The sequence below is a fragment of the Amphibalanus amphitrite genome, unplaced genomic scaffold, assembly GCF_019059575.1.
Source record: "Amphibalanus amphitrite isolate SeventyFive unplaced genomic scaffold, NRLGWU_Aamphi_draft 000084F_arrow, whole genome shotgun sequence".
In the NCBI taxonomy this organism is placed as follows: domain Eukaryota; kingdom Metazoa; phylum Arthropoda; class Thecostraca; order Balanomorpha; family Balanidae; genus Amphibalanus; species Amphibalanus amphitrite.
The window spans coordinates 741,090-753,565 of NW_024881580.1; the positions used below are offsets into that span (position 1 = coordinate 741,090).

The 12,476-nt window shown below is 46.6% G+C and overlaps 1 protein-coding gene across 11 annotated transcripts; it reads left to right on the top strand.

Moving 5' to 3' along the window:
• The first annotated feature begins 1,041 nt into the window (after window positions 1-1,041).
• LOC122379774 (malignant T-cell-amplified sequence 1 homolog) lies at window positions 1,042-9,617 on the top strand. Of its 11 annotated transcripts, none has more exons than XM_043362238.1 (6): window positions 1,042-1,073; window positions 6,729-6,759; window positions 7,105-7,257; window positions 7,527-7,627; window positions 8,843-9,044; window positions 9,415-9,617. In XM_043362238.1, exons 2-6 carry the CDS (start codon window positions 6,749-6,751, stop codon window positions 9,494-9,496), a joined length of 549 nt encoding a protein of 182 aa, XP_043218173.1. In that variant the 5' UTR covers window positions 1,042-1,073; window positions 6,729-6,748; the 3' UTR covers window positions 9,497-9,617. The 11 variants fall into 11 exon arrangements, with proteins under 11 accessions (XP_043218173.1, XP_043218180.1, XP_043218177.1 ...); XM_043362245.1 differs by having other exon boundaries at window positions 1,043-1,068; XM_043362242.1 differs by having other exon boundaries at window positions 1,054-1,085.
• Window positions 9,618-12,476: the final 2,859 nt, after the last annotated feature.

The window sequence follows — 12,476 nt, forward strand, 5'->3', positions numbered from 1 at the left end:
CAACTGTCTCAGCACCGGAGGAGGAAGCTTACCGACTACCGAGGAAACTGCAACTCACAGGTAGATTTATCCTCACACCTCTTATACCTACTTTGGATTTTGTATACGTATCACCTGAATCCAGGGCTGGTCACTTGACTTCACCAATGCCATTATGTTTCCCAATCAATTGGGTAACAATGGAAGCTGCTTGAATTGAATTGAGCGTCAAAAATAATCCAAGACGTTTTAATTCTCAAAGACATTCGATCGTCTTTATTATATCCATCTTGCAAAGCTTAATGTTAGCATTTCATCTTGATCCTTATATGACAGCAATTAGGTAGGTATAGGTAGCTTCTTGGGTCTTGGGAGCATCATATTTTTTTTCGTCAACAATACCCGACTAAATTGACTTAGCGAGCCGGGAAAGATAACAACGAGCGCATAATGGGCTGCAGAATCAGCTAATTTGTTACATGACTTCCCTCCATAAACTTTAGACACTGAGTAGCTTTGAAAGCAAACCGATAAGCCTGGTCAAAGCTACTTTACTTATTGGGGATTAGACTGGCGTCGCAGTCGAATGGTAGCCGAAAGAATTGGCTTCGTATGAGTCATTGGCTTCGTATTTGTTCCATTAGCTCGACGCAGGACGGCGTGGATCAAGCTTAACCAAGCTTAACTTCACTCCTTGCGTGGCTGGTCAGCGTCTTCGCCGTCTTCGCACAATGCGCGGATTTTGTTGCTTCGAGAAGTGTTGCGGTACAGTATGCTTTCAGGCGTTTACTACTATCGCCATCTATGGAGTAAGATCAAGACTTTCAGTATCTGACGTTGACGTTGACTTGCGGAGTATCTTTGGACTGATTTAACCAAATTTTAACTAAGTTCAGGGAAACCAATCTCGGCAAAATATGAAATAATAACTACCGAATAACTTCATATATAACGATGACAAATTTGTCGAAAAGTAAAGGGCCTTTTCGCAGAATCGGTTCGCAGCGAAATTAGTCTGCTTTTTAGTCCCTTCCTCATGCTAGTAGGCCAAACTTGTGCACTTGAGACAGAAACGGCGCGCACCTGGCGGTTCGGCAAGTTGGGTGGTTGTGATTTTAGTGATTTTTATTTGTTATTTTCTTGTGCTATCGTGAGCTTTCTCCTTTAAAAATTAAAAAGCAGAAGTTTTTCTTACCTATGTTGCGCGTAAAACAACTGGAATGCGTCAAGCACTAGGCCTAACCAAGGCTATAAATACGAGGGCCTAACATCATGACATGGTCATGACATGGTCTGTTCATGACATGTCATGAACAGTTGCGATAAACACTTTGACTTTGACTTGCGCTGGTGTCTGGTGATGGTGTTTCGCACGATTCCGTATGTAGCATTCCACACTGTGCTGATGCTAAGGACAAATTAACCCGGTTTACATAGTATATTTGACGAGGCTCTACCACTAGCTCGTTAATTTGGCGATAATTTCGTTGCAGTGGTCTTCAAATATTTAGAGGGGATCATTTTGTAAATTGTTAAGCACCATTGGCATCTTTTGCAACATCATGGACGGAGATATAAGCTTGCAACAAACCCTATGTAAACGCGTCTATTGAAAATGTCATTATCTCCCAAAGTTTTCGTGGAGGAGAGACATGTTTTCATTAAAGATATTTCAACATTTGGATAAAGCCAGATGCTTTCAATTTTAGTTTTTACGGAGGCCAGTTTCGATAGGCCATACTATTTTCTGGACGATTTGCCAGCTGGCGCTGTATGGTGGTGCTAGCAGAGCTTGTTATACATCAATGCCAAATACAAATAACTAAATATCATTTTTAATTTTTTCTATTAGTACCATTTTATGTGCTCATGTTTATCTTCTACCCCGTTTATATCAATGAATAACATAGCTATTGTACATCGCCAGCTGGCCAGCCAGCTGATTTTATCCAGTTGTTAGTAAGGCCTGTTTCAACAGCCAATAATTTGAGCTGCCAGTGTTTTTGTTTATAAATCTCACGAGTCACAAGTCAAACCAGACACATGAAAAATAGCCGCTGATGCAAAAACATCAATCAGGCTGGCTGATATTTTCATTGATATTTTCACTTTAGTGATTATATTCGGTTGGCAAAGGTGGTGGCAAGTTATGGGAAAGGATAACCACAGGTGGTGATCTTTTATGTTGTTACAACTGGCCTCCGATCTCTTAAGTGTATTGGTTCCTGCTATTCCAAGTTTGTGTATGGTTACAACACTGTTGAAGTGAAAAAGAAAATATAATGAGGTATTTAATTATGACAAGGTAATGAGTATTTAAAAAAAAACAATGCCATTCAGAATTGCCTACAGCTTATGGTAGTAACTTTTAGGGGCCTTACTAACAACTGGATAAAATCAGCTGGCCGGCCGGTTTATTAATTCCCGCCCGTATTGGTGTTTTTCCAGCCGCGAACGTATAGGGGGGGGCGGGTCCGTTAGACCCCCCTTGCCGTTTCGCCCCTGATTGAGCTAGAGCTTCACAGAAAAAAAACGAGCGTGCTGCGCATGACGAGAGGAAGCCGATGATACCCAATTTTAGGGTCCTAGGTCATTGGTTAACCTTCCAGGTCAGGTCAATGACCCAAAAGTCGGGAAAATCGGGACCTGTTAGAACGTCGTAAAGTGTGGCTGCTATGGAGTTTTTCGGGGTGCTGATCACGAATATCATGTCAGTTTTGATCACAGCTGATTTCTTCATGCATTTAGGCCAGGTCGGGTCAGGTCAGGTCAACCGGTAGGGGTCTTGCTGGGTACTCGTAGTACGTGGCAACCGCCTCTGACAGCTTCGTAACATGTTACGATGGCACCGAAACTACTTCGTAAGTGTTCATATGGTTGCTAAATTCGAATTAAGCTCCAAAAACTGGCCTAAAAACATGTAAAACTCGAAAAAGTGAACCGAGCTCATCAAAGGTCAATGACCTGACCTGACCTTCAGGTGACCTTTACACCCACCCCAATGCATGGGACCAACATCGTTTCACATGTTTGAACGCTTGAAGCTACGAAAAGACCGCAAACGCGCGGCTAATGCGAGCCGACATACGCCGAATCGCGATTCCGGCCAAACATGGTCTCGAAAAGTAGGTCAAAGGTCATTTCGGTCAGGGTCATGAAATTTTCAGGTTAGGTGGAAAAATGATCAACTCGAGGGTACTGAGAGTTTCGTCGCGATTGGCCGCTTCTTACGCGACTTTTTCGCGAAAAACCGAGGGGGGGGGGGTCCGTTCGACCCCCTCCCCCCTATAGTGCGAGGGTTAATATAAACACAGTAGTATGTAGATGGACATGAACACGTAAAATGGCACTCAGAAAATGACAGAGAAGTTAATGGATAGACATTCGGTCGTTTGGCTACCTGTCCAGGTACCAACTCGACCTCTTTTCTTATGAATGTTGGCCAGTCAAATGTGAACTCTCTTGTCAGAAAGCTTCCAGTTGTGAGCGAGTTTGTGTCTCAACATAAGCTGCATATTTTCGCTGTCACTGAATCCCATCTCCTAAGCTCAATGAACGACTCGTTTATTGACATCCCTAGCTATAGTGTAGTCCGAAATGACACCCGAGGCTCATTCTCAAAGCATGGTGTGTGCATGTACATACATAACAGTGTGAAATTTGATGATGTCTCCAAACAATATCCAAACGTGCTGACTCTGCGTCTTCCCCAGCTTGGTATCCATGTTGCTGTTGTCTACCGTCCTCCATCATCGTCACTACAAGATACTCAACTCTTATTAGACTTTCTTATTACATTCTGCGAGGACAAGGAGGTTCTGCTTCTGGGGGACTTTAACATGCCCTCACTTCTATGGAGTAACCCGGACCCAACCCTGCATGCTTCTGTGCCGGACAGGCTCGGATATGAAGTCTTTGTGTCCCTAGGCCTGACCCAGTGGGTACTTGAGCCTACGTTCCCGCGTTCAGGCAACATACTTGACCTTGTCCTCTCCACAGATGACGACAGAGTTGGAGCCATACGGGTCTGTCCCCCGCTCCCTGGGTGTGATCACTGCCCCGTTCTGTGTAACTATGTGTTTGATTTCAGCACTGACTTCCCCCAGTCTGAGACAAGCCAGTGTCGCTTGTGGCATAGGTAGAGGCAAGTATGCTCAGATCTTACATGCCCTCAATGGCATAGACTGGGACCATGAACTTGGATACCGGGATCTAGACAGTGCCTACAATCACTTTGTTTATATACTGAAGCTGTTAATCGATGACCATGTGCCTCTTGCTCCCCCCTCCCGATCCTCGTTAAAGCTACCCTGGAAAACCAACCCTCCCCGTAGCTTGAGGAACCGAAGGAGGGAAGCTTGGGATAAGGTATTATCCACTCGTTACTCATCTGGTAGGAATAGTCCGGCAGCAAAGCTAGCCTTGAGAGACTTCTTTACAATTAACAGTGCTCTCAAATCATTCGCCATTGATTCTCAATCCAGGTACGAGCAGGACCTAATCAACGACCTCAAAACAGCCCCTAAACGGTTTCATGCTTACCTGAGGCGTAAAAAAGTTGGTTGTCCTAGTGTTGGACCCCTCCGCCTTGACGATGGCAGTCTTTCAGACGATCCTGGTGTATTGGCAGAAGTATTCGCCACTGCATTTGCCAGTGTTTTCTCTACTAACCAAGTAATCTATCACTCTAACCCTCCAACAGCTCACCAGACAGCGTCGAGCCAAATGGCAACCATGGACATCTACCCACAGGATGTGCTATCTGTGCTACAGGCCTTGGACATCAACTCAGCAGCAGGCTCAGACGATCTTCACCCCATGCTTCTCAGGAACTGTGCCACTGGGCTTGCCTACCCACTCTACCTGCTATTCCAAAGGTCCCTCGGAGAAGGCAAACTCCCAACTCTGTGGAAGTCATCGAGAGTTGTCCCGATTTATAAGAAAGGTTCAAGGTACGACGCACTCAACTACAGACCGATCAGCCTCACTTCTGTGACGTGTAAATGCTTAGAGAGAATCATTGTTCGTCATCTCTCAGCTTACCTGGAAGACAACGGCATCCTGACTGACCACCAGTTCGGATTTCGAGCAGGCAGGTCTACCATGGATCAACTGCTCCTGGTGTACAATGAGGTGTCTCTGCATGTAGACAGTGGAAGTGTCGTTGATGTCGTGATGTTCGACTTCGCCAAAGCGTTTGATGTCGTTTCTCACCAAATCCTCCTAACAAAACTTCGTCTCCTTGGTATCCAGGACAGCCTGGTCCGATGGATCGAGGACTTCCTAGTTGACCGACAAATGGCCGTACAGGTGAAGACAAAGCTGAGCAGCCCTCACCGTGTCACCAGTGGTGTCCCCCAGGGCTCTGTTCTGGGACCCATCCTATTTCTGATATTTGTAAACCACGTTGCTAGCAACCTGTCATGCCGTTACAAGGTTTTCGCAGATGACCTGAAGATGTACATGAAAATTCGTCATATCCCGCATGCCAGCTATGACCTCGATTCACAGATGTGCCAGCGTGACATTGATATGCTGCAGAGCACTGCTGAGTCTTGGTGCCTTTCTCTGAATGTTAAAAAGTGTGTTGTCCTTCGTTTTCACAGGAAATTCCACGCTCTCCCCCCTCCATGTTATCGCATCTCCAATGCCCCAATCCAGGTTGTCCACTCCCACACCGACCTTGGCGTTGTAGTTGATTCAGACTTGAAGTTTCACAATCATATTACAGCAACGGTCTCAAAAGCCGCGGGTCTAACTCAGAACCTGCTTAAATCTACTGTTTGCAGGTCCCCGGACTTTATGATGACACTCTTCAGCACGCACGTAAGGCCTTTGATCGAGTACTGTTCTTGCGTGTGGCACACCGGTTACGTGGGTGACTTAAGGCTCCTCGAGTCAGTCCAGCGGCGTTGGACGAAGCGCGTCCATGGTCTCGGCAACCTATACTACTACTCTCGACTTAAGGCCCTGAACCAATTTTCGGCCAAGGGCAGGCTCCTCCGAGCTGACATGATACAATGCTGGAAACTCTTCCATGATAAATGCTCAATCAAACCATCGGATATATTCGTGCTCTCGCCATCCTCTGGAACCCGAGGCCACCGCTTTAAGTTGCCACACGTCCGTCCCCAAACAGATTTACGTGCCAGATCATTTAGTGTCCGCTGTATCACTCCATGGAACTCTCTACCGGACGAAGTAGTGTCTGAACCAGATTTAACCAGGTTCAAATCCATGTTATCTGCGACACTGGGTGATACCCTGTTTGTATACTAGTCTCTAGTGCATATCTAAATGATTTGTGTCCCATGACCGTTAACTGTGTTCCGATTATAATTTTGCTGTTTGTATCTTGTCACTCTTGTAAACTCATTCATTTGGCACTTGTGGGCTCACTTTCCCGTTTGGATGTGTTCTCATCCATCGGGCGAGCTCTTTCTATGCGGGTTCCTTCCCTTCTCCCCATCCCTGCATTCATTTTGGCTACTCTCAGACCAAGGGAACCCCAAACAGGTGAGTTGAACAGGTGAGTTTATATCTAGCATTGATATATATAATCAGCTCTGCTAGCGCCACCATATGGCGCCAGCTGGCAAATAATCCAGAAAATAGTACGGCCCACTTTGAGCTAAGTAACCTTGAACCTGCCTGACCATTTACCTTTTTGCCATCTTATATGATGTCTTGATGTGAAAATGAGAACATGATATCACTAAGTCAATAACTTTACATGTAATTCATTTCAGGTTTACTATAAGGGTCCAACATGTTTAAAAAGTAAGTATGCTAAGACCTTGACAGCCTTGTTCTCATAGCGATGCTTTAAGCTGTGCAGATAAGCCACAACCAGGGTGGTTTATCTCTATGCTACCTATTCAATTATAAGTTTGCATGTTGAACTGCATCAATAACTTTTCCTGCATTTATATACTATTGATGCACCAGCTCCACATTAAATGATTTTTTTATATACAGATTTTGCCTAGATCTAGTCATAGTTGACATTCTTTCTTGTCATAGTAATGCTAGATTGTGATGCCTTTGAGGTTTATGTATTGGTTTGCTCCTTGATGTGAAGTAGAGATCAGGAGATGGTAGATTTATGTTCATTTATTTTTTCAGGTTTGATGAAAAGGAGAGTGTGTCCAATGTGCAGCAGCTGAAGTCGTCCGTGCAAAAGGGAATACGAAACAAGATAGTTGAGCTGCACCCACATATTGAGAATTATATTGATGGAATCCTGCCAAAGAAAGAACCCCTAAGAATTTTAAAATGGTAAACAATACAAACAATTCAGATCATTTTTAATTTATTTGAAGTCCTTTTTTCGCTCGCACCTTTGATATGATATTGTTGCAGCATAGCTATATCAGCTGTAATAATTAAACCTATTAAGAAAAGTTGTTTTTGTGTGGCTTTCATCATTTGGTGACTGAGCACTGAGCAGCATTGTATTTGTACACGGCATCAAGGAAAGATCCAATATTTGAATAGATATCACAAACCTCTAGCAAAACTTCTGACGACCTTCTCGTATTTTCTAGCCACGATCATATCGAGATCCTGATCAATAGCGGTGGAGAGCTGCTCTTCTTCCGGCAGCGGGACGGTCCCTGGATGCCGACACTCCGCCTCCTCCACCAGTGTAAGAACCGGACTTTCCGCAGTACAACTTAACCCTCGCCCGTAAACGGCGATCTGCCACCTTCGCCCATGCAGGGGGGGGGGGGGGTTGGTGCGACCCCCCCCCCCCTTGGCGTTTGAAAACGGAGCGTCGTAGAGCTTAGCGGAAAAGACCAACGGATTCCTCTCGCCGAGATCTCGCGATTGGTGGTATATTTTTTGGTCCTAGGTCAACATTTGACCTACTTTTGACCGGTCAAAGGTCAAATTTTCGGAAAAATAGACTTTTTCAACTTTCCGCGGCGGTTGCGGCAAAATGGTCGGAGATATCGACTTGAAACCTTCACTATCGTGTTCCTTGATCAATTCTCTATCGTTTGGTATGTATTTCGTTTCCCTAGCTCTAAAAATGGCGGGTTGGGAGCGCCGGAAGTCGGCAAGGTCACAGTCGGCGGCAGAAATTCGAAAAATCAAAATTTAAATTTTTGAAATCTGATTGTATTTTTGGATTTGGGAGGTCCATTTGCTCCCTATAGAAGCTAATATTGCTGCATATTCCCATTGAGGTGACAAGAATTAGCAAAATAGTGGTTCGGGCGCTTTTCAAAAATAGTACCGGACGCTGTTCCACTTGTGACGTCATAGCTCCGTGACCTGACCTGACCCGGTCAGGTTTCTTATACCATATAATAGCCAATACTTGCCCCAACATGCATGGGAAGTTTCATCACGATCCATCAACCGATGTCCGTACCACCGGCAGGAAACCTCGGGCGTTGGCACTCAGTTTGTGAAAATCCGGCCGGAGGCTGTTCCCTTTGTGACGTCATAACTCCGTGACCTGACATGACCCGGTCAAATTTTTTTTTATCAAAAGTTGCGCAAGGTTTGCCCCATAAGGTACCCAAAATTTGGCGGCGCTGCGCGCCGCCGTTTTTGCACTATTTCCGAAAAACCTCAGGGGGGGGGTTGCACCAACCCCCCCCCCCTACATGGGCGAGGGTTAATTAACGACGACGGCACCCTGACCATGAGCCACCAGTCGTTCCAGTCTGTGTGTCATTGTAAGAGCATAGCTACCAGTCCTTCTTCATGCTATACTGTAATTGAATGTGTTGAATGTTAGCTCTGATTCTATCTATGGTGATTAAGACGAGTCTGACCGCTGACGACTGTTTCTGTGCCGTGTGTCTGAGGTCCACCGGGTAGATTTCTGACGCCTTCCCGCCCGCCGCAGACCCGTTCCTGCTGCCGATGCTGCAGGTGGACAAGGGCGCCATCCGCTTCGTCCTGTCGGGCGCCAACATCATGTGCCCCGGACTGACGTCTCCCGGCGCCAGGATGACGACCGTCCCCGAGAAGACGCCCGTGGCCATCATGGCAGAGGGCAAGCAGCACGCGCTCGCCGTCGGACTCACAAAAATGTCCACCGACGACATGTAAGTACTATGCTATTTTGAATGACTAATAATATGCTTCGCCTTCATTATCAGATATATTCACATGAATTCTTTTTACATTGCTCGTGTATCATGCGATGATGCGACCTACGAGTATGTACATCTACACGGATGAAATGCATGCATTCCCATAAAAAACTATCAAAATTTAAAACTAGTTATGTGTGGCAAGAGATCCCTGCTTTCAATGCGCCAGGGGGCTGCACATATTATCGCTCACCAGGTGGGCCACTTATGCAAATGGTGCTATCGATCTGACGATCGACCTTTTAGGCATGCCTGAACGATGTTCATTGATCGAGTTCTTCTTGGTGGCGCTTCACATATGTTCTCCGGATGTTTGTTTCAGCTCGAGGATCAACAAAGGTATCGGCGTGGAGAACTGCCATTACCTTATAGACGGCCTCTGGAACATGAAGCCGGTCAAGTGACACTGAGGGGAGTGGTCGGACCGCCCGACCGGCCCTGCCGCCAGGACCGCCGCCGCGCCGTGAGATTCGCCGCGGCATCCGCCATTGCTGTGATTGAAATGAATAAATTTTGTTTCGTGCATTATCTATTTATGGTGATGATGGTCATGTACTCTCCCTACGCGAGCAGCAGTGTTGGTTGCGATTTTGTCTCGCATGACGTTAGTAATTTCGCCTATTTTCCTGTGTTTATAAATGCTCGACTTGTTTTTGTTTAGCAATCATCTTCTGTACCAAGTGTACAGATATGGTTATACTACGCCTCCAGCGGTTACGCTGTGTATGGAACAGTTAAGTTATGGGAGTTTCTTCGCGACTCACAAGGTCTTTGCAATCTCAGTCCTGGCCATGCTTCACTCGTTCGATGATTCGTACGCGTTAGATCGGTTATGTATATATAAATACTCCACTTCAGCGTGGATTGTCGCTGTCATACCTGATTTATGATTCACACATCGGTTTGCGAAGTACGAAACGCTAAATGATTTCAATAATAATTTACGGTCGAAACACTCGAAACAACGTAGGAGACAACTGCTGCCGTGGGCATGAATCTAACAACCCCCTCTCGCGACATCGGGGCTCGGGGTATTACAGCAGCTGAGTGCTGTGCTGTACAGGTGCTGCAGCTGAGTACAGATGCTATGAAAGTGATAATTGACACTGTAAACCTTACGAGATCATTTCAGTGCGCGACACGCTTCGTTCGCTACCGAGGGGGGCGGGGGCCCCAGAGCCCTGGCAGGTTGATGTAAGACGGGTATGTCCGTCGGGTGCGATATAGCCAGTGCCCGAGAGAAATTGTTCCTACTTGCTTAATTGGTATTAAGAAAAATGTCTGAGAGGTAGCAGACGACTCTATTTAACAAAAAATATTATTTTGAACACTATTTATATGCCTTTCTAATGCATTGCGAACGCTGCTTTTAATTTACCGGCAGCGTGCTATTTTTATTGTCACCTAACAATGCGCAGCGCGCTGCAAATGACTCAAAGCATTTATCATTGACTATCATTGACCTATCAGACGGCCAACTCCCGCGCCGCAATCGTTCCCGCATGGGGGCGCAGTGGCGCCACCTGCAAGTGGTCAGAAGTTCCCGGCCCCTGTAGACGGTCTATGTTAAGTGGGTTACTTTTGAAGCGGATTTTTATGAAAGATACAGCCTGCGGATGGCTGAAAAGGATTGCTATGTAATTGAACATGCTTTCTTAAGGTGTGATGTGCTCGATTGCTAACAGGATGGCTCGAGCCGTGCAATAAAGTGCATTGTTTAAAATGACCCGGACGCTGGCGGTACAAAGCATACCGAAACGTGGAGAGCCTACCTGCCGTAGGTAAGGCCATGCATGACCAGGAACGTACCCACTTCCTACTCAGGGTACTGAATCAGATTATCGCGAGGGTACTGAAAGTTTCGTCGCGATCGGCCGCTTTTTACGAGAGTTATTCGCGAACACTGAGGTGGGGTCCGTTTGACCCGATAAACCCCATTATATGAGGTTTATCGGGGGGGCTGATCACGAAAATCATGTTAGTTTTGAATACAGATGATGTCTTGATGCATTTATAAGGCCAGGTTGGGTCAGGTCAGGTCAGGTCAACCAGTAGGGGTCCTGCCGGGTAGGTAGTAGGTGTCAACCACCTCTAACAGCTTCGTCACATGTTACTAAGGCACCAAAACTTTTTCGTTAATGTTCAGATGGTTGTTAAATTCGAAGTTAGCTCCAAAAACAAGCCTAAAAACATGCAAAACTTGAAAAAGTGAACCAAGGTCATCAAAGGACGATGACCTGACATGACCTTACCTTTAAGTGACCTTGACACCCACCCTAATGCACGGGAGCAACATCATATCACATGTTTGAACGCTTGAAATCACGAAAAGACTGCTAACACGCGGTTAATGCCAGCCATGTGCCGAATTGCGATTCCGCGGCCAAACATGGCTCGGGGTTACATGAGCAGAGTTAATACGCATTACAAACGGACTACAATGGTGAGCGAATAGGAAAATCCATTCCTGATACGCATTTACTTGCTCATGTAACCCCGGTCCCAGCAAACATGCCCACATGGGTCCCATATGGGGTGAACATGGGCCAGATGGGCCCACGTGGGACATGGGCTACAGATGGGCTACCCATATGGGCCCCATATGGGATAAAAATGGGCCAGATGGGCCAAACGCATGTGGGCTGGAGATGGGCATCCCATGTGGGTCCCATATGGGGTGAACATGGGCCAGATGGGCCCACGTGGGACATGGGCTACAGATGGGCTACCCATATGGGTCCCATGTGGGCGCCGCGTGGGTTCCATTTGGGGCCTACGTGGGCTGGCCCATATGGGTCCCACGTGTCACCCACTGCCATTCCCATGTGGGACCCATATGGAAGAGGTGGGGGGCCCATGTGGGTCCCATATGGGAACCATGTGGGCATGTTTGCTGGGGTAATAGTCTTGAAAGTAGGTCACAGGTCAAAAGTCATTTGGGTCAGGGTCATGAAACTTTCAGGGTAGGTGTATAATTGATTATCGCGAGGGTACTGAAAGTTTCGTCGCGATCGGCCGCTTTTTACGAGAGTTATTCGCGAACACTGAGGTGGGGTCCGTTTGACCCCACCTATGCGGGCGAGGGTTAACCCTCGCCCGAATAGGGCGGGGGTCGAACGGACCCCTCCCCCTTCGTTTGCTAATTTATCATCTTTTGCCACCTGAGTAGGAAGCGGGTACGTTCCTGGTCATGCATGGCCTTACCTACGGCAGGCAGGCTCTCCACGTTTCGGTATGCTTTGTACCGCCAGCGTCCGGGTCATTTGAAACAATACACTTTATTGCACGGCTCGAGCCATCCTCTTCGCAATCGAGTACATCACACCTTAAGAAAGCATGTTCAGTTACATAGCAATCCTTTTCAGCTATCCGCAGGCTGTATCT

Excerpts from the sequence above, each read along its gene's own strand:
- LOC122379774 (XM_043362237.1), top strand. The coding sequence starts at position 7,085 with ATGTTCATTTATTTTTTCAGGTTTGATGAAAAGGAGAGTGTGTCCAAT. Across the intron at positions 7,258-7,526 it reads CCCCTAAGAATTTTAAAATG|CCACGATCATATCGAGATCC; the intron begins GTAAACAATACA and ends CGTATTTTCTAG. Across the intron at positions 7,628-8,842 it reads ACTCCGCCTCCTCCACCAGT|ACCCGTTCCTGCTGCCGATG; the intron begins GTAAGAACCGGA and ends CGCCCGCCGCAG.